This window comes from Emydura macquarii, unplaced genomic scaffold (assembly GCF_026122565.2).
Source record: "Emydura macquarii macquarii isolate MOO-44397 ecotype Brisbane River unplaced genomic scaffold, CSIRO-AGI_Emac_v2 contig_629, whole genome shotgun sequence".
Classification (NCBI taxonomy): domain Eukaryota; kingdom Metazoa; phylum Chordata; order Testudines; family Chelidae; genus Emydura; species Emydura macquarii.
The window spans coordinates 9,942,552-9,963,888 of record NW_027130766.1 but is presented as its reverse complement, the minus strand read 5'-3'; the positions used below and the strand labels follow the sequence as shown (position 1 = coordinate 9,963,888).

The 21,337-nt window shown below is 48.6% G+C and overlaps 1 protein-coding gene across 2 annotated transcripts in view; it reads left to right on the top strand.

Annotated features, from left to right (window-relative positions):
• The window catches only part of ETV4 (ETS variant transcription factor 4), a 38,414-nt gene extending 26,232 nt beyond the window's left edge, over nucleotides 1–12,182 (top strand). The window contains exons 6-12 of one of the 2 annotated variants that reach the window (XM_067541428.1): nucleotides 145–395; nucleotides 5,228–5,302; nucleotides 5,415–5,483; nucleotides 7,067–7,236; nucleotides 8,598–8,699; nucleotides 9,679–9,931; nucleotides 11,237–12,182. In XM_067541428.1, coding sequence (XP_067397529.1) covers nucleotides 145–395; nucleotides 5,228–5,302; nucleotides 5,415–5,483; nucleotides 7,067–7,236; nucleotides 8,598–8,699; nucleotides 9,679–9,900 — 889 coding nt within the window. In that variant the 3' untranslated portion in view covers nucleotides 9,901–9,931; nucleotides 11,237–12,182. Of the gene's footprint in view, nucleotides 1–144; nucleotides 396–5,227; nucleotides 5,303–5,414; nucleotides 5,484–7,066; nucleotides 7,237–8,597; nucleotides 8,700–9,678 lie in introns of both variants that reach the window. The other variant, XM_067541427.1, reaches the window with a different exon arrangement.
• The last annotated feature ends 9,155 nt before the right edge of the window (nucleotides 12,183–21,337 follow it).

Here is a 21,337-nt window from a genome sequence, read left to right as displayed (position 1 = left end):
CCTTTCCTTGCTAGAGCATGGGATTCTCTCTTGATTAAGACACAACCCCCTAAATCCTTGTTCCTCCTACCACTGCACATGGGTCCAGAACAGTTTGTGATTAGGGAAAGCAGTCACCACATTGGCTCTTTCCCCCCATTTTAGCTCCATCTACCAGCCACCTACGGAGATGTGCCGTTCCTTCCCCTCCTCTCAGGGCATGGGCCGAGAAGCACCAGTTGCCTACCAGCGCCAGATGTCCGAGCCCTGCCTACAGTACCATCAGCAAGGCTTTAAACAGGAGTACCATGACCCGATGTATGAGCAGGCAAGCCAGATGGGGGGCAGCAGTGGCCACCGGTACCCAGAGGGTGTGGTGATCAAGCAGGAGCACACAGACTATGCATATGACTCAGGTAGGGCTGGAGAATTATCCTGTCTGAAACCACACATGCAAGCCAGATGCTGCTGGGTGAGCTAGCTCCTGGGGCACTTTCTCATGGGCATTTTCATAGATTTTGCAGTAGCATTTTTGTTCTAGCTTTTCATTGCCGTACTGTGGAGCAGCCGAGCACAGACGCTTTGGCTGACAGCCTCCCTCTCCCCTGGGAAACCTTCCTTCCCCATTTTCATGTCCTCTGAGCCTGAGGGAGATTTCCTGAGAGCATGAGGGAAAGAGCTACAAGAATGATTCAAGGTCTGGAAAACATGCCTTGGTGAGAAGCTCAGGAAGCCCAATCTGTTTAGTTTATCCAAGAGATGGTTAAGAGGTGACTTGATCACAGTCTACAAGTACCTGCTCAAGGAAAACATTTCTGACAGTAGATGGCTCTTTAATCTAGCAGAAAAAGGCATAACAACACACTGATTGGAAACTGAAGCTAGACAAATTCCACCTGGAAAAAAGCACGCACTTTGTCGGGGAGGGTGATTACCATGTCCCTAGGTAAATTGTTCCAATGGTTAGATTTTCCCTCATGTGAAGGCTTGAAGTCAAGAGTGGGTCTTTCTAAAAGAGAAGCTCCGGCTCAGCCAGAATTGGTAGGTTTGATGCAGAAATTTGTGGATGAGGTTTTCTGGCCTGGCCTATGCCAGACATCAGACTAGATGATCAGAATGACTCATTCTGCCCTTGGATTTTCTGATTTTCCAGGCTGTAGAAGGAGAATCCCTCAGATGCAGCTGCCCAGTAGGAATTTATGTTGTTAATGTATTATTTCTATTTTAATATTGCCTAGGGCTTCTGCTCAAAGAGCGGGACCCTATTGTGCTGGGTGCTGCATAAACACATAGGATGACATATTGCCTGCCCCAAAGGGAAAGGGACACAGCATCCCAGAGGGTCTGGGTGGGATTACAGATCACTGGGTTGGCTCCCCATGTGTGTCCTCTACCCTTCGCTGAAGCCTAAGCTTACATCTCAAAGAGTCAGGGTGTGGCCTCCCTTCCCCCTGGGCCTGAACCCTAGTTACAGGAATGCTGCCCTGCCAGAGGTTCTCTAGGCCCTCAGAGCTGGGAAATTAATGAAGACTAATGCACAATAATTCGTGTTCTTTACTACCTGTTATTGACAGTCTTAAGTGGTGAAGGGCCAGAGATGGAGGCCAAGAAGCGTAATCTCTCTGTCTAGGCCTAGTTGGCCTATCATGCAGGACATTCCACTAGGGCTTGGTGGAGCAAATTCCTTTCTCCCTAAATGATACAGTGGAGGATCTTTGGAAAGCAGCTGCTTTTGAGATGATGATGAGCCCATAATTGCTTAGAAAATGGACTGCTGCCCTGCCAGTTTCCAGTGAAACACTGGAACTGCCTGGCAGTATTGGCAATGCTGCCATGTCCTGCCTGCTCAGAGGCCCAGCCCCAGGGGGTTCTGTGCTGCACACAACCCTGGAGGGGTGGGATGATCCTGGACCATTGGGATCAATGGCAAAACTCTATCTGCAATGCAGGATTGGGTTCGTCTTCAGCCAAATTTGTAAGGCGTCGTGGAAGAGCCTTGCACTCTGACTGGGTGGCACAGACCCTAGAAAAAAGCGCAAGTCCCATATTCAGTCTTTGGGCCATGCCCCACAATCTGCCTGCTCTCAGCAATAATAAATAACTTTTGCTTTCTTAAAAAGATTAGAGAATGTTTCTTGGTAGGCGCTCTGACTCTTGTGATCTGCAGAAAAGCTTTGGCAGCTGGCCAGGCTACGTTGATCTCTGGGAACTTCAAGCAGGACTCTTGCCTTCTGGATGTATTTTGAGCAATGTCCTGGTTGGAGTCTAAGGGTGAGTCCTCGAAAGAAGGAGCCCTGTTCACGGTCAGTGTGGGGTCACTCACATCTGGTTTCTCTGCTTACTTGAAGTGTCCTAGGGGTGCCCTGTGGTCCTCACACCCCTCCCCCAGCAATGCACAATCACCAATCCCAAGTCCCCAGTGAATGAATAAGTGACAAAATACCGAGGGGACAGAACTGTGTGTGTGCCTCACATCACAACACTGGAATGGCTGCTCCAGATCAGACATGGAGGCCATCTAGCCAGGCTCCTGTCTGCAACAGTGCCCAGCACCAGATGCTTTAGCGAGTGATGTAAGACACCCTATAATGGGCAATTATGGAATAATCTGCCCCTGCCCCGAGGCACTTAGAAGTCGGTTCATGCCCTGAAGAAGTGTTTAACACCCTTATAAATCTGTGTCTTTTTAAATGTAACTCTGGATATTCTCATGATTCGCATAAATGTCAAATCCCGCTCAGCTCTTGGCATCAAAAATATCATGTGGCAGTGAGTTCCACAGGCTAAGTATGCACTGTGTTTAAAAAAAAAAAGCCCCCAAGGATTCCCTTTTAGCAGTTTCATGTGTCCCCTTGTGCTTGTGACAAGGTGGGTGAGGTAATATCTTTTATTGGACCAACTTCTGCTGGTGAGTGAGGCAAGCTTTCGAACTACACCGAGTCTGGGAAAGGTACTCGTAGTGTCATTCACTTGCTCTTGCGTCATAAGATGGATCAGAAATAGGGCACTTGTTAGTGCAGACCACAGAGAGTTCACTGTTGCTCTCTGTTTTGCATGGAAGGCGCTCAGATACTGCGCTGATGGGTGGCTGCTACAAATCCCTAAATAAGCTAGGGGTATTGGTGACCTATGCGGCAGGGACGGATATCCAGATGATATGTCCCCATGCCCCAAGGGAGGAAATGGGATGTCCTAGCTCTTAGGAAAGAGCTTTGGTCACCGAGGAGGCAGCAGTGGCCAGAGGGAATAGCAAGTGGGTTCTGCAGAAAGCGGTTTTCCCACCCAGGGCCAGTGTGCGCTGCAAGCTCCCCTACTTTCTGTTTAGCGCTCTGCAGGCTTGACTCCGTTACACAAGGACCAGAAATCCCTTTGTCACCAGCAGCAGAGGGGAGTCAAATGGCTTGGAACTAGAACAGAGAATACAGCCTGGTCCCTGCAGCGAGAGACTTACTTCCTGCGTGAGTGACCTTCAAAGGCTAGAGGAGTGGCGCACTCCTCCCCAGAGCCAGGGATTGCATTACATGACCTTGAACCGTGCGCCCTCCCTCCCTGCAGCGCGGTACAAATTGCTTCTCTTCCTCTGAATGGAGTCGGAGGAATTTCATTCACAAAATGGAGGGCTCGGGAAGGAGCTGAGCTCCCAGTTGGGCTGGCGCTGGTGTCGGCTTTCACCACATGCTTTCCTTTCATAGGCAGCTGACATCAGCCGGTGGCTGGTAACAGGAGCTGGTGTGTGACTGTCTGACGGCTGCCTGGAGCAAGTCAGCGACAATGAGAAATTACTCCCTGGTTTGGAGGTTAAATCGACCACATAAACCAGCTTTGTTCTGCGAAACAAATCTTTTCTTTCAGACCTGTGCTACTAACACCAAACTGGATGGTGGGAGCCACTCCAGCATAGAGGCATAAATAGAGAGCTGAGTCCCTGTCTGCTGGGCTAAGCAGAACTTTCTCATCAGCTGTTCTCACTATCTTCCTCTTGTCTCTGGCACCCACACTGCAAGCATCCTGGGGCAAATAAGGGATGGTGAAGCCCTGGTGTCTCAGAGTGATTGCAGCACTATAGAAATGTTTATGAATAATCTCCAAAGAGGGCTGCTTTTTGTGAACCCAACAAGTCAGGGAATTAAGTTAGTTCCCTCAGTGAAAAGCTTATTCTCCAGCAGACTCCTGCCCAAGGTTTGGGCACATGCTGCCCTGATCCACACTAGACCACTCCCCCTTTGAAGAGAAAAGGTTGCTCTCAGTCTCCTGGCATTTTAATGGCCATTTTGGACTGGTTTTCCTTAGCAAAAATAAATTCAATCAAATCTCCCAACAGGGTTCTGACTGTACCTCTCTGGCCATGGGGACACTACCCCTCAGTGAGTGCCTCTGTCCCAGACATGGATAAAAAGGATGCTGCTTCCAGCAGAATGGCTTGCATGAGACTAGTTTATGTCTGTAATAATGTACAATGCAGACTGCAGTCAGCTAAGTGTACCCCAGTGCCCTTAGCGTCAGCAGCACAGCACTGAAGGCAACTGCATTAAACAAGAGGACACCAGAGACATGAGAAAACTCTTCCAAAACATCCAGATACTTCCCCCATCCCAGCTGGGGCTGGAAAATTAGGGTGTAAGCTACAATACCCAGTCATACAGTATGTGCAGGAGGGAACCTTTAACAGCCGCCACTGACCGCTTTCACACCCATCTTGTTTTTACCTTCTTGCTTTCTCTGATGCTCATGAGACCTCCCCATCTTTGCATAGAGCTGTCTCTAAAACCTATGAGACTCCAGCCACGTGCAACAATATACCTAAAACAGACTGTCCATAGTAGCAATGTGCAGCAGTGTCCCTGCAGTCTGTAGCTGCACTGTAGCAACATAACTCCCTCTTCAATCATAGTACAGTCCAATGTCACGTTAACCTAAACCCTAAATGAAGGAGAAATATCAAACAAATGTAACCGATGTTAATATTTCCACTCTCTGTCTTTCGCTGTGGATGAAAACAGTGCTTTGGGTGGTATCACAGTTGTGCATTAATTTAATCCATGGCTATTGGAAATGTGATGAGAGGACAAGCCCTACAACCAGACTAAGCTGGAGCTGAGACAGGATCTAGACTCTCAGTTTTCTCTTAGGGGGGCACAAGCAAAGTCGTTGGTCTGATTGCATCAGGCCTCAGGCTGTGACCCTGAGCAGGACCGCCCTGATGGGTTTTGTGCTCTGCAGTGATGTGTGTGTCTTGCTCATTCTGTAGATGTTCCTGGCTGTCCTTCCATGTACATGAACATTGAGGGGTACCCAAGCCATTCAAATACCGAAGGGACGTCAGGTAAGAAACCCCCCTGACTCTGTCTCCTCTTCATCTGCTCCTGCAATGGACCTCGCTCCGGTGCTGCAGATTTTCTGTGTTCTCTGATTGCATCTGCTGCTGTTTCTTCCAGGCTATGGCTACAACAAGCAGATGAGGCCATTTGCTGATGATGTCTGTGTCGTCCCGGAGAAATTTGAAGGTCAGAGAGAAACCTGTGTGTCTTCCAAATCTTGGGGTAGGATGAGGTTACCCCATGTCCTATGTAGCCATGTGAGCCAGTGTTTGCACACTGCCAGCTCTGCTTAATCCTTGACCCTATTCATTAGGATACACTGCACCTGGATGTATGAGTCATGCCTGATGTGCTTCCTGGGAGTTTGTTTTCTGAGCTTTCATAGCAGCAGACAGACATTTCAGCATCTGAACCCAGCTCACCACACTTAATGGTGCATTCCTCCTCTTCTTCATTCCTGTGCAGACTGAAACGTGGTGGGCAACACTTGACATATGCGGATTTCTGCAGGGTTGAGTTCAAGACCACCCAGACAGTGGCCCTTTGCTTCCTGGCCTTGTCGTTGGAGTTGGGGGCCAGTCCCTCGAGTCAGCATTGCCTCTCTATTACAGACTCAGGTTGCCACAGACAACCCCCGATCTTCTTGCCAAGATCACTGCCATTTCCATTTCCTGAGCACAGCACCACTTGGCCTCTTCACCAACCCTGTTTCAGTTGACAATAATTCCACCCGTGCCCCCCCCCCTCGCTCCCTGCACACCCCTACAGTCACTAGTTGGTTGTTAATGACACTCTGCAGCCAGACAGCAACGCATCTGACACGGGCTCACTCACAGTAATGGAGCTTGGCCTTAGCCTGCCACCCACACCAGGGTTAGCATGTGTGGGTTGCCCTGAGATGAGACAGGCTGAAACCATTCAGATGTGCTTTGCTGCTGCAGGAAGCCAAGCCTGAACTTGTAAATGCCTCATGCCAGAAGCCAGGTCCTGCATCTGCCCAGAATTCTGGCACCTGCATTTCTCAGAGACAATCGTAGCCTCTTCTCCTTATTCCCTTTGGTATTTGCCTGACCCCATTAGGGACCCCAAGGGCCAGCTCTGTCTGAAGATCATGTAACGTGCTTTGATGCTGGGCCTGAGCCAGCTGGGCTGTCTGCACATTAACAGCAGTTCTGAGTCTGGGCCTGAATAAGTAGCTAATGATTCCCCACTACCCAGGCCTGGGAGGTGGGAGTAGAGGGAGGTGGGGAGCAGTTTCTGAAGGGGGCAGTGAGGCTGGGGAAAAAGCACATTTAGTTTGAAATGCTATTTCTGCAAAGTTCTTTCAGAAATCAGAGGGCAGCCGGTTCCTTTAGCACCCAGCTCTGGAGGATGGGGCTCCCCTGGGCACAGGTGCCATGTCACGGTGCAGCAGGATCTTGCTGCATTTATACTGTGGAGTGATCCTTGAAATACAGTAAAACTCTCCCAGTCCCTCCCAATTAAAAAAGAAAGAGCAACTGTTTAGGCTGCTTTGTCGTGTGATTGCTGCTGCACTCTGGGCTCTAGCTTTCTAGACAGAATCTTCTCTTGGGCAAACAGCAGGTGAGACGAGCGTAGTCCTCAAGCATCTCTGCAGTTAACTTTGTAGGCAGCCTGGAGCCTATTTGTCTTTTAGGGTGTCCACCGAGAAGCCCTCTCTGCATCTTCCTCCCTTCATGAAAGGCAGAAATGCTGCAGGGCGATGGAAGGGACATAGCAAAACCCTTCGTGTTTGTTCTTCTCTGCAGGAGACATCAAGCAGGAAGTGGGCGGGTACCGGGAAGGGCCCCTGTACCAGCGGCGGGGGTCTCTTCAGCTCTGGCAGTTCCTGGTGGCTTTGCTGGATGATCCCACCAACTCCCACTTCATCGCTTGGACCGGCAGAGGGATGGAGTTCAAGCTCATTGAGCCTGAAGAGGTGAAGACTCTTCAGCTTCTACCCATGGAAAGAGGGACCACTGGGCCGAATTATGGATTCTGCAGATTCCTTGGGGGCAGGGTCTTTCCCAGTGTCAGTAAAGCCTCCTTCCTGCCAATTGCCCTGAGAATCACCACTGGCTGGGGCTTTAGAGGAGGAGGCCACAGCAGCTGAGTGCCCAAAAATCCCAGCCTTCATGATGGCCACCCTCTGAACTCAAGAGCAGATGAACAGTCTGGGTCAGTGGGTCCCAGGTACAGGAGCTGGCAGTTTCCCCTGCAACAGCTTCCTCACTAGGGTCCCCGAGTTGCTAAAGGGAAATGCAGTTGGTGAGTTTCCCAGCTGGTCTCCTCCTTCCAAGGGGTTTTACTCTTGGACTGGCCCATATAGGTTCTGTGCCCCATGCTGTCTCTGAGCTCCAGGGCAGGAGATTGATTGATCTCATTGATTACAGCATTTTAAATAAAAATCTGGGAGAAACCATGTCCTAATCTGGGGATGGATGGAATCGAACTGCAATTAACAGAGAGATCACTTCTAGTGCTACCATGTTCCAACCAGAGCAATAAAATCTGATAATAGCTGGGAAATATGTCTGGAACATCCATTAATGTCAGGATCCGATTTATGGCTGTGTTTAGTGGCTGCTGTAGCTAATCTCCAGGCTCTTACGAACATATGCAGTGCAGATGGGTTGGGTCACTTTGCTGGGTCACTTCACTATTAACATTCGTTTACAAGAGTTTTCTCAGTCTCGTTTTTGGATAATGATTTAGTGCTCATCATTGAAGGCTGAAGATGGTTTCATGTGACGTGGCCCTTTCCCAGTATTGCCCTGGATATGGGGATGCCCCACCAATATATAGGCACCTGCTAAAAATGTCAAGCACTTCGAATGTAGATTGTAGTAACACGTGACCTTCTTATCAGCCACGCAGCATCCAGGATTCCCCAGCTCCTCAAACCCTCTTACTTCCTGTCAGAATGTGGGGATTGAGGAAGGTCATTAATTGGCTGGTGAAAATGTTTTCCCACTGATGGATTATTCCAGCCGTACAATTGCCATGGGGATGTTTGCACACACACATTCTTTCATTATTGAAAGGAAACTTCTGTTTATCAGCCTTGCCATTCTTGTTATGTGTAGTGAAATGTAAAAGATGCTATATGTATTATTTTTATTCCATTATTTGGCTGCTATAAATTATTGTTTCTATTGCCTTTTGAGCAGCATTCTTCCCTCAAAAATGAATCACCCAGAACATCCCCCTAGAAACACACACACAGACATACACACTTGTCATGCGCTCCTTCCCTCAGAGCTCACAGACATTAATGCACCTTGGTGTTTTGTCCTGCAGGTGGCCAGGCTGTGGGGTCTCCAAAAGAACCGGCCAGCCATGAACTATGACAAGCTGAGCCGTTCCCTTCGCTACTATTATGAGAAGGGCATCATGCAGAAGGTCAGTTTGTGACAGGATCCTCATTCTATGCCTGTACTGACACTTGTCTCGCTTGTGATAGGAGGTTTGGCTGGCTCCTGGCAAGTTCTTAGCCCCCAAACTTCCTGAGGTTTCCTCCTTCCTTGCAGCCTTTTCCCTTGCCCTCCATTCACAGAGCAGGAAGCAAAGAAAAGAGCTTCTAGAAGGAACTGAAGGAGCTAAATCCAGGCATCTGAGGGGAGATGACCAAAGGGAGGTGTAATTCTTTCTCTCTACATTACATCTGCATTGGGGAGCAAGGGAGAACCCTCTCAGCAGTGACAAGCAAGGAATTAATGTCCAGAACAGAAAAAATAATGAGGCTGGTGGGAGGCGAAAGTTTTTCAGAATGTGAGCCCCACAAGGCAGGCACCGTTTCTTCCTGACCATCTGGAAAGAGCTTGCCATATCACAGGCGCCCCCAGAAATAGCAACTGCCAGGACACCTGCCATGGGAGGAGCTGGCAAGGGAGGCTGGTGGTGTCATTACTGCCAGGTAGATTTAGAAAAATGCTGACAGTGGTGCCTAGCCACAGCTCTGGGCACCCTGGACGTGACTCATAAATACATTGTAAGTCCAGCAATTTAAGATACCCCATGACACATCCTGCTCCTCATCTAATACTTCATCCCTCCCATTTCCAGCCCACTATGAGAAAAGCTGAGCCTTGCAATGTGCCCTGCCTGCTCATCAGGTTGTGGTGTCACCTTTCCCTGGAGCTATTCCAGGTGTCACTAGAGCAGCAGCCAATGAGGATGTTGGAGGAAGTGGTGAAAACTCGTTTGTGACATGAGGATGGTCTAGAGGAGCCAGGGATCTTTCCTAGCTCTGCAGGGTCCCTTTCGTTCCCCACTGAACAGCTCCCATCCCCATCTGTGCTGTCGTTTGCTGGGAGCAGACAGCTGCATGCTGGGTTCATGGGACAGATACTGTAGCTTTCCCCTTGTCTCCTCCCTGCAGGTTGCTGGAGAGCGCTATGTGTACAAATTCGTTTGTGAGCCTGAAGCCCTTTTCTCCCTGGCCTTCCCCGACAATCAGCGACCGACCCTGAAAGCGGAGTTTGAGCGGCAGATCAGCGAGGAAGACACAGTTCCTCTCTCCCACCTGGATGAGAACACTGCTTACAGCCAGGATCTTGGGAGCCTCCCTTCCCAGCATTACAGCAAGGGCTACACGTACTAATTCCACCAGGAGCCGGCTGCACAGCCCTTGGGTTTGTATCTATGGAGACATTTGGTTAGTAATTGATCAGTATAGGAGCGTTCCTGGGCCAGCTGGGGCTCACTAGACTCCCTGAATAGCTGCCTTTGAAACAGGTAGAGATGATTCCAGCCCCATCCTGGGCCAACGAGCCAGCAGCTGAGGCTCTGAAAGACATTGGCTGCACCTCATTCACCCAGCAGGTAGCCCCACGCTGGGTGCAATGGAACTGGTTCTCGCATTGATGCAGGAACCCCTCAGTGCTGCCTGAGCAGGAAACCACCCACCGCCAGAGTCAGTGCTGCCTCCACTCCGCTCAATGTGTGATTGCGTCGCATCCCCTGCCTCTGTCCTGTCTCCTACCAGGCAGTGGGGATGGGACCCTCCTGGGCCCTGTCCTCTGATTTTATGATTCTATTAAACTGCTGTTAATTCCCCCTCTTCCCCAGACACACATGCTCCTCCAAAGCAGCCCATACACCCTGGCACCGCTCTTCCCCACACGAATTCTGGGAACAGGCCTTTGTGTTCCAAGCCCTGTCTCCAGAAGGGCAATCATTGCTGGAGGTTTCAGCTCACCCTTGTTCCACACAAACTGCTTGTGGGGAATGGGGAATGTTTCTTCCCTGGGATGTAGTGACTCCTGCCTCGGTGCCTCCTTGCTCAGGATGCTTCATCTCTGAACTGTTCTGTGTTTGAAGCCTGTCATCTCACTGACACCGATAGAAAGGGCCCAGCTGCTACCAGCCAAGACTGGTGTGGTTCTGCTCTGCTTGACAGGAAATGTCACCATGGCTTAGCCCTGGAGCCCCCTGGACTCTGCTGGTCTGGAGTGTGGCTTGGAGCCAGAATAACCCAGCAGACAACTGGGGATTTGAGGGTGGAGGGCAAAGCCTGAGATAGGGTCTGAGAAAAGGGATCCTGATGCCCATGGGCTCCAATGCCCAAGCCAGCGGCTGGACTGCTGATTGCTCCTGACCGAGCAGCCAGGCTCTTCAAAACTGAAGAGCTTCCACCAAAAACCTCCTCAGCAATTTTCAGAGACCCTTTCGTGCTGCACAGACCAGCTGTCCCTGGGCCTTGTGGGGAAACCCTGGAGGTTAGAAAATGATCTCAGCATCTAAGGTGAGGCATCTGCTTTGCAAAAAAGCCGCACTCTCCAGCATTCATCTGTATCTGCCCTTCCCAGATGGGCCCGTGCTAGGAGTGAGGGAGGAGTGCAGAAAGGTGTTGGTTCAGCCATGCGTGGCAGTCTGGAGGGAAAGTTCTTTATATTGTTTAAAAGGCTAATTTCTCCAGGAGTTCCCTCTTTGTGTAGCTTTGGCCCTGGTTGCCATGTCTGGAGGGGAAGCTCTTCCTGGATCCTGACCCGTGGGACGATGGGGATATTCCATGCTCAGCCTGCTCCTCTGCACCCTGCTCTGCAGGCCCCACCTCTCTCTGGCCCTCTGCAGGGACAGTGACTCTGCAGCCATCCCCTGCATACCTCCTCATGCAGCAAACACGCTTTCTCCAGCTCCGTGCGAATGAAGGAGAAGGGAGGCCCTTCCCATTGGCATCATTCATTTTGATTATTTATGAGTGTAAAAAATACTATAATTAATAAATTGGTCTATATCTTTGGCCGGTGCCCCTTCATTCAGCTCCCTGGCTACTTCTGCCTCCCTTCTAAGCTTGCTCTGCTTGTCTCATTGGCATCAGCTTGCAGTGTTTTGTGGACTGATTCAGCTAGATGGGGGATGAGCATTTCCTGTTAGTGTTCGGTGGAGGCCAAGGAACCATCACTGACAAGCCACCCCATGCACTAGCAACCTGCTCCTATGCAATCACTTGCAAAGGCACAGCAGCGGCCAGGTCCTTGTCCTCCAACCCAAGACGTGTCTGTTCTGCTGCAGCCCTTTTCAGCAGGTGAGACAAGGGGCAGGAGTAGTGGCAGGTCATGCACTCACAGTGCAAGCTGGGCACGGGAAAGTTTCATACCAAATATGTGGGGGAATGTTTTTTCTCACTGTGGTTTTATTTTTTGTACCTGGCTAACAGGCTCCTGGCCTCCAGCATTTGCTTTTTATGATTTGCTGTCACCTCTCATTGTAAACAATATGTTATAAAAGTGCCCAGGCACCAGCTGCCTAAGATAAAGGTGCGAATTCTCCAAAGCTGTGAACAACAATTTGGGATCAGACCCTGTTCAGATAAAGCCTTTACAAATGACAGCGTTGGGCATTACAGAAAAGCCCTTCCTACAACTCGCTGCCCCACTCCTCCCATGCATGATTCACCCTACAGCCCAGCCCATGGGGAATGGCTGGTCAGGCCTGCCAATGGTCACAGTCTGACTGGGCCATTGTCACGGTGCTGGGAGTTGCTTTTATCAATACGCAAACTGCAAATGTTGTTTCCCCTCTTTAGCAAAACATGGGAAATGCTATTTGAGCTGTCCAGTCCTGCCCAGGGCTGACTGCTGCTGGAAGGAGGAGGATGGGGCAAATATTAGATTTACAAACTTAACATTAAATGAGAAAAATGGAGTGTTTTGTTTTGTTCCCTGCCAGGCTGTGCAGGCAAGAGCCCCAGAGGGAGTGACTGGCATTCACACTGGCACCAAGCTGGGCTTCTTCTGCATGTTAGGCAGTGCTGGGACAGGAGCAGTTTAAGTCCCTGCTTACAGGGGAAGTCGGTAGCCCAGCATTGCTGCTCCATTGCAGGAGGGCCGAGGAAGTGCATGTCCCTGCTCCGGAAGAGGTGGCAATACCTGCACACGCCTTGTGGCTTTTCCATTCATCAGAGGTGGGATCCGTGGCCTCAGGCTTCAGTGAGCACCTTTGGACTTGAGTCCCTGTAAGGTGCATCCCAGGAGTCCTGGACTGAAGGAGCCGGGCCCGAGCACTTTGCACAAGTCCCTGGGTGGCGGGAAGCAGGTGAGAGGGCGGTAGCGGGCTGGGGAGGAAAATACACCAGGAAGCAATGGGTCAGGACGGGTTTCGTATCTTGTCATTTCAGCACAGGGCAACTTGAGACGCTGGCTGTGCTTATGGGGGTCTGGTCACGTGAGTCTGATGCTGGGACGCTCCCATTAAACATGGCCAGGCAGGAGGAATCAGCCCAGGACAGTTTAATGTTGTGTAATGCCCAGAAGAGGGAAGGTGCTTGAGATAACACCATACTGGGCAGACTCTTCGCCCCCTCCCTGAGCCTATCTGTATTCACCATCATCAGACCTAATAAAAGAACCCGCTGTGCCGCACCCCAGCCTGTCTCCATGTTCTCTGTGTGAGGATGTTAGCAGACAGCTGCACCCCCAGCCGTGGACAGGGGGTTTCCCCAAAGGAGAAGAAGGGTCCAGAGACCCACACCCGTTCCGTTCCCACCACCACAAACCTTCTGTCCATTTCCTTCCACTGGAGAGTGCCGCAACCTGCCAAACAATGGGAAGGAGGAAACCCTGGAGGGTCACAAGCCAGGGGAATTTACTTCTGAATCTCTCCCTGACTCACCATCCTGGAGCGTGGGCCTCTGACCCTCACTGCAGGCAAGTGCATGGGTCAGAGGTGGTGGAAGCTTGCTTTGAATGGGGGGCAGAGGTTGACAGGATAGGAGGGGGAAGTGGAGTGGATACTCTGCAGGGGGAGCTGCTGAGACTTGGCAGAGAGAGGGGAGGCAGCCAGCTCCAGGCTGGGAACAGAGGGTCCCAGCAATTCATCTTACCCCAGTTTCTACCTGATCCCAGGCACTGCAGCAGCCACTCCAGTCCCCACAGGTCCTGCTCTCGCCTTCATCCACCCCCACCCCCAGCACATGCATGCAGATTACAGGGAATGACACACAAGAATGGAAACATGTAGAGAGTTTTGGGCCTGACCCACATAATGGTGCACACGCTAGTTAGTGTAGTCAAGTGGCAGCAATGCTTTCATTACAAAGATAATTCTAAAGCACAGCAGGGTACTAACAGAGCAGAGTTTTCTCTTTGACGCCTATGTTACTGTCACTACAGTAGATTTCCTTAAAAGTGTCAGCTGCAATTAATTGCTTGAAAGCGCATCAAAGATAATAAAACATACTACCTCCCCCACCCATTATAAAAATTCACAGTAAAGTTTTGTTCCATAATGGGCAGATTGGCTGAGAAAGACCATGGTCTTCTTTAAGAAAACCCCTAAAGAGCCATGGGTTCTGTCACAGGAATTCTGATCTTGACAAACAGCCAGAAAACTGGGTACAATAGGTATATTTATTAAATTCTCACCATCTTTCACCACTGTTACTGATTAAACCTCTGGGTTTAACCTGGTGAATTATCCATTAGAATGTGACTATGCTGCAGGACCAGCTGGATAGAAATTCTCAATTAGAATTTTGTTGTGATTTAGTTTTTCCTAGTGTGGATCTTCTATTTTTAGAGCAGTTTCTATTGTTGCTCTAGCCCCACAGCTACTCCTGCTGTAGGAATAATACAAAGCCCAGCAGGAAGCATCATAAATCTGCTACCCAGAGTATGATGCAAAGTTCCTTTCTGGTCATACTAAATAATTAACATGTAACATTACAGTCTGTCCCAGATGTGCCCTTAGAATATACTACATGGGATAAGGGAATTAATCCTAATGTTAAAGGGTGGCCATGCAGAACTACACTAGCATCAGAGTAAGGCTAGAGCACTTTCTCATGCAGGCTGCTGAGGCTACGTAAGAAACGGCTGGTAACATAAAAGAATCCTCCAACTCTGAAATATTAATGAATAGAGATACTGAAGAACACACGCAGCAGCAAAATTCCTATTGAGGGTGGAGCCATAAGTGAATAGGAAAGGAAGATTATATTATATGTTGCTTAGGTTAAATGCAATAATTTATAGTGCCTAGTACAGCCTGTTGGGGGTTCTGAAAATGAGTGAAGCAGTATTCACAGCACTGTACAGGTGAGACACACATGGCTAGAAAGCGATTATTGCCTGGCCCCAATCCCTTGACCTGGGTCAGGGTCCCAGAGGTCACATGATAGGGGGCGTGTTCTGAACACAGCTTCCCCCTTATTTTTGTGTGTATTTCCAAATCATTTCTTCTTGATAGCTCCACATGCTGCTGCTGAGCAGCCGGTAAACATCCCCATCCTCCTGCTGGCCTCTGTCTGATCGCTGAGTCCGTCAGAGGCAGCCCGGCTCCGTGCTCTTGTGACGCGCAGCATCTGCATGCTGACTCAGTACAAAGCAGCTCACCAGTGTGGAGTTTATTCTCCTCTAGATACTGGCCCATCAATCCCATTAGTGCTAGGGGAAGGGACTGGAGCACATTAAGCAGACAATATACCCAACAGCCACTGGGATTCTAACCTGACCTACAATCTCTACCAGGCAAGGAAATCCCCCTGACCAGGGCAGTGACACTATAACATGGGCTGAGACTCTGGAGCGAACTACACCTTGCACTTGGGACCCCATGATGCTCTACAAACCCAAATTAATTTGCCTTCCCAGCCCCTCCAGGAGATGGGTCAATGTCATTAACCCTAAGTTACCCCAAACACAGATGAGGGATGCTCCAGGAGGAGTCAGTGCCAGCACCAGAGTGGAACACAAGAGTCACATGCTCCCGATACTGGGCTCAGCCCCGTAGACCATAAATCCCCTCTGCTTCACCAAGTCTGAACACTGGAATGGGGAGTCAGCCCCCCTGCAGTGAGAGAGATTCCACACACACACACCAAGGCACAAGTCAAGCCACATTCCCGACGCAGAGTCTAGTCTTTTGGCTCTGAGGTCGACTTGCTGCTGGCTGGATGTAGTGGGTCACTAGGCCAGCCCCAGGGTGTTCATGAGACTCCCATGGTGATAATACCAGGATGTTTGATTCCTTGTAACATTTTATAGCTGCATAAAGCCCAGAGAAAGGTGCTGGCCTGAAATTCACTGATATTCTCAGGAGATTCAGCCCTCATGACACTCATACATTGCTTCCCCCTCTGCATTTCAATCACAGTAATATTGTAATCTGCTACAGTGCGTGATGGAGACTGCGAGATACAGTGAATATTGATCTCTGTGTATCTTGATAGCTGGTCTACTCATGAAGGACAGAAGCGGAAGTGCCCACCAGCATATTAAATGAGCCCAATAGAATGAAAGAGCAAAGAAGGGACTCAGCAACGGTAACAGCCCTCTTGGTCCAAACTCAGCGACTGTCCCAGCTCCATCCAGAAACTTGTCTGCAATGAAGACATGAAAACAAAAGAACAGCCATACTGGGTCAGACCAATGGTCCATCCAGCCTAGTATCCTGTGTGCCAACGGTGGCCAGTGCCAGATGCTTCAGAGGGAATTAACAGACTAGGGCAATTATTGCATGATCCACCCGTCCTTCAGTCCCATCTTCCGGGCAGTCAGAAGTTTAGGGTCACCCAGAGCATGGGGTTGCATCCCTGAACATCTTGGCTAATAGCTATTGATGGACCTATCTTCCATTAATTTATCTTATTCTTTTTTTAACCTGGTTATACTTTTGGTCTTCATAACATCCCCTGGTTCTTGTGTTATGTCAAGGCCTAAATAACACTTCCTTATTCACTTTCTCCACACCATTCATGATTTTATAGACTATGACATCCCCTCTTAGTCGTTTCTTTTCTAAAATGAACAGTCCCAGTCCTTTTAATCTCTGATCATTCAGAAGCTGTTCCATACCCCTTCATCATTTTTGTTGCCCTTCTCTGTACCTTTTCCAATTCTAATATATATATTTTGAAATGGGGTGACCAGAACTGCATGCAGTATTCAAGGTGTGGGCGTACCATGGATTTATATAACAGCATTATGATAGGAAAAGGATAGATAAAACAAACTAATAATTCATAACATTGTTAGCTTTGTTGATTGCTGCTGCACATTGAGCAGATGTTTTCAGAGAACTATCCACAATGACTCCAAGGTCTCTTTCTTGAGCTGTAACAGATCATTTAGGCTGCCTCCATTTGTATATGTAGTTGGGATGATGTTTTCCAAATATGCTTTACTTTGCACTTATCAACACTCAATGCAGCTGCCATTTTGTTGCCCTAGCACCCAGTCCCGTGAGATCCCTTTGTAACTCTTCACAGTCAGCTTTGGACTTAGCTATCTTGAATAATTGTACATCATCTGCAGACTTTGCCTCCTCACTGTTTACCCCTTTACCAGATCATTTATGAATATGTTGAACAGCGCTGATCCCAGTACAGAACCACTTTCCAACCTAAAAACCGACCATTTATTCCTACGCTTTGTTTCCCATCTTTTAGCCAGTTACTGATCCAGGAGAGGAATTTTCCTCTTATCCCATGACTGCCTACGTTCCTGAAGAGCGTTTGGTGTGGAACCTTGAGAAAGGTTTGTCACTACCCTGTTTATTCAGCACATAATTGCTGCAGCTGTCCTTGAAATTTCCTTTTCCATTATTTCTCACTGACCTGTCACTTCATGCTGCATGTTTCCACTTTTCTGAAGTAGCTTTAAGCTGCTCACAGGTGCTGCTGCTATTGCACTTTTGCTTTGGTTGTGTGTGATTACATCGGTCTGTGTGGAGCTGCCAGCAGTGATGACTCTTCCATCAGTCTAGGGTCACACAAACCAGACTCCAGCAACAGCCCAACCCCCTGGCTGACTTTTCAGTGCTAGGTCCCAGCTGCACCCACTGAACTGCTGCTACCTGCTTGAAAACTCCAAACAGCTACCCTGAAGTGATTGAACTAGAACTCATGGAGGGAAGAACTCTTAGAGGGATGAATGATTTAGAGAGGCAGATATGTGTCAATCATGGAGCTGAGCAAAATGTTTGCATCAGGAGCAGAGACTGCAGAAAACTTGCCTGCTTTTGTTACAGATGCTTGCACAGGAGCAGAGCAGGTGGTTGGCATTCACATTATACAATTGCTTTTAAAGCAGGGTTTCAGGATGAAGCTTGCCCGTTACACCTGCATTTTGCAGCTGGATTTGGAGTATGTCTGAACCCAAATCTTATGGGCTACAAGCTCCAATAGATCTAAACTGAAGGATCTCATTACACTGAGGCAAAACCTCTACCAGTCCCCGCAGCCCAGAGAAATTCCTAAATCTTTGCTCTCCCTGTATGAAATCTGAGCTCAGTGCTCCCTCTGCTGGACTCAGGGAGAGGCAGAGACTTGTTTTATGTAACTAATGCTGCCTAGGCCCTTGTGGACCAGGAAAGCAGCACTGACACCATTCCTTACGCTGGCTCTACTCCTGGCCAAAGAAAATATATGGGACTGGGGCAGGCACTGCCACCACAGCCCGACTGCTACAGACCGCATATGAGTAATGGTGCTGTATGGAACACTTCTCCCAACCTGTCCGCACACACTGGAAACAGGATCCCAGACTCCTCAGCTTGTGTCTGCCCCACTATTTATCTCTTGGCTGTACATTTGTGCTTGTTAATAGCAGAGAATTTAGGAGCTGGTAACATCTGCTAGGAAGCGCCTGCCATCAGGTTCCCCCTTCTGAGATTTGCTTTAACCTCTGCAGTTTGTGCAAACTTGACTTCTTGAACCATCTCCTGGGGGAAAATAGCTAGGAAAATAAATAGGAGGGGGAGCAGGCCACAGCCCTAGAACTGACGGGCACCAACCGGTGCAGTTTTCTCTTCATATTTGCAGGCACACACGTCCACTAAAGGGAATACAGGGCTGTAACCTACACTGACATTTCTAGCCCTCTGCCCTTCCCTACCATCCTCAGCTGCCTTCATTGTCCCTCTGAATTCACTGGTTTAAAAAGAGCCAGTGAAGCCCCAAACCAAATTCCAGGCCTTAGAATTGCATCAGCTGCACAGTTTGTAGGGACCTCAGGGACTGCCTAGAACCAGGAGGTTACAGGGTAAACCCCACCCATTACCCCATCAGTAGGCTCAAGGAGAGCCTGTGTGAATCCCCCCACTGAAGAGACTGAATTTATTGCCTGTCACCAGTCACCTGATTGGGCTCAAAGTTGAAAAGGTCAGCACCCTTCTCACATGATCTGTTAGTGTCACCTGACCTGACTGCCCAATTACAAATACTACACATGCAGAGCATACCAGTGCCTAATGTTATCCTGATTTGTTCAAATATAAACCATGCAAAGACTCAGGCAGATCTCCTTGGGTGTCAATCTCTGGCCAGAGGCCCATGCATAAGTGGAAGCTTAGAACAAAAACATTTTCTCTTTCATTCTCCCATAATTAAAAACAACTCTAAAGGGAAGTTGCTCAGAACTCCTGCCTTGGGGGAGATTGACGCAGGCAAACATCACAGCGGCTGAAGTTCTTTAGGTAGGAAAAGTGGGTTGTTTAATGGAAAGTGTCTTCCGTCCTTAGCTATTACACTAGCTACAAGTATGTCCATGCTAAGATAACAGAGAGAAATCTACGTAGCCTGTTCTCTTGGCTGTAGGAACAGATCACTTACAGCACAGCCAGAACTCAGACTTTCTTGGCAAACTGCATCCTCAAAGGTTGTGCTGCCCATTTGAGCCGCAGCCATGATGACAGCATTGCAGAATCTCATGCTGTTCGGTGTTTTTCTTAAAGTCACAGCTCCCAGAAGTAGGAGAGTGCCTGAGAATCTTAGCGCTCATTTTAAAAAAAAAAGTTTCTGGGTTGGAAACATGAAGCAAGAGCAGCCTAAGGCTCGAAAACTAGAAAACAAAGAAAAAGAATCAGAGACTTTAAAAAAACAACATGATTTTTAAGATAGTCACATGATTTTTAAATGATGGGTCTAGTGATAAGTGAATGTGCGGGCTGGGCTGCTTACTTCACATGTATTTGTGTTGAATCGAGTATTCAATAGATGGAGAGACTGAAAAGCGAGCAGCAGTAGAACAAAGCTTTTCACAGATTTTGCCACAAGGAAATGGAATCAAATGGGAGCTTGAATTCATTTTTCCAAACTTGCAGAAAATCAAAGAGTGGCCGTATGTCATTGCTTTCTTTAGAGAGAAACACTGTCACGCTGACTGGTTTGAGGCATGGAGACTTTCTGATCACACCACTGCGGTTGAATCAGTTGTCTGATATGGTTGTGACTAAGTAGTACAACACTGTGGTTTACATCCGCTCACTGGCATAGATCACACACTATTCTAGGGACTCATTGCCAGCACGGGACACGCTCGTGTGGTTTCTGATATCAAAGTTGCTCTTTTAAACATAGTTGGCCCTTGTGCTAAAATCATGCCAACACCAGCCATCTTGGAGAGAACAAACATCCTTTCCAGCACAATTCTAGCAGACCCGTGTGTCACACCGTTTCTGAACAGATCTGCTGCAAGCACAATTCTGTCCCCAGTGTACATGAGTGCCTACATTATGGGAAGAGGAATGGGTAGAACACAGGCCAGGGAGTCAGGGCACGGCCTCTGTCATTGTATGACCTTGGGCAAGTAGCTTCCCTTGCCTGCGTCCCTGTAGAAGGGAGAGAATATTAACACAGAAAGGAAGCACATCTCCATTAAGCAGGAAGGGGCTGTTTTGAGTGGCATTTTTCAGTGTAGACTTGCACGTCGACTGAACCAACTGTTCACTACCACAAACACAGAGTGATTGTTTTGAATTTAAACAAACTAGTTTGCAGGTAAGGCAGCTCTGGCTTTTTCACCCCAGGAACATAGCCAGATCAGCTATAGGATTTATGTATGTTACAGAACATACACATATAAACCACATTTGCGAGAGTCAGATACTCAGTTACCATATTCCCAGCTGGCCTGAAAGAACAATACATTCATAAATGAGAAATTCCACCAAACTGCTAATGGGTCAGTATCATGACCCTCTCTGTAATTGTCACAAAATCTCATGAAAACCGAATTAGAAGAAAACAAAACCCTCATTGTATGGCAGCACACTGCTGTCACAATAGCTCTGGTAACAAGCCCATTAAATGAGAGGAAGGCATTTGCTGTAACAGATGGAACACGGATGGGGCTGCCTGTAAAAGTCTTATTTATCTTTCTTGGATTAAGGGCAAAAAGTTGATTTATTCTGAATGTGTGGGAGAGAGAAGTTTGATATTTTTTGCCCAGGACACTTTATGAGCTAAGTAGGCTGTATGCAGGCAATACATTCAAAGTGGACTGCAGATCTACACCATGTGCAGCTGGCGTCTGGACAAGTGTACTGGATGGTGTGTGTCCAGAAAGATTCACAGCTGAACTCAACAGACTCAGAGGGGAGCAGGCAGGGGCTTCTTGTAGTTGCAGGTAGAAGAGCATCACACAAAACCCTGGGAAACCGGTGGGTCTGTCAGAGTGCTCCAGAAGTACCACTCCCAGCTTCTAGAAGTGGAAAGTCCAGAGAGACTGTGACAAAGACGGGCTTGCAGCCTTTCCTGACCAGTTCACATCAGAGTCCAAAGCTCCTGAGAAGAGCACCGTGTTTCAGATTGCCGCTTC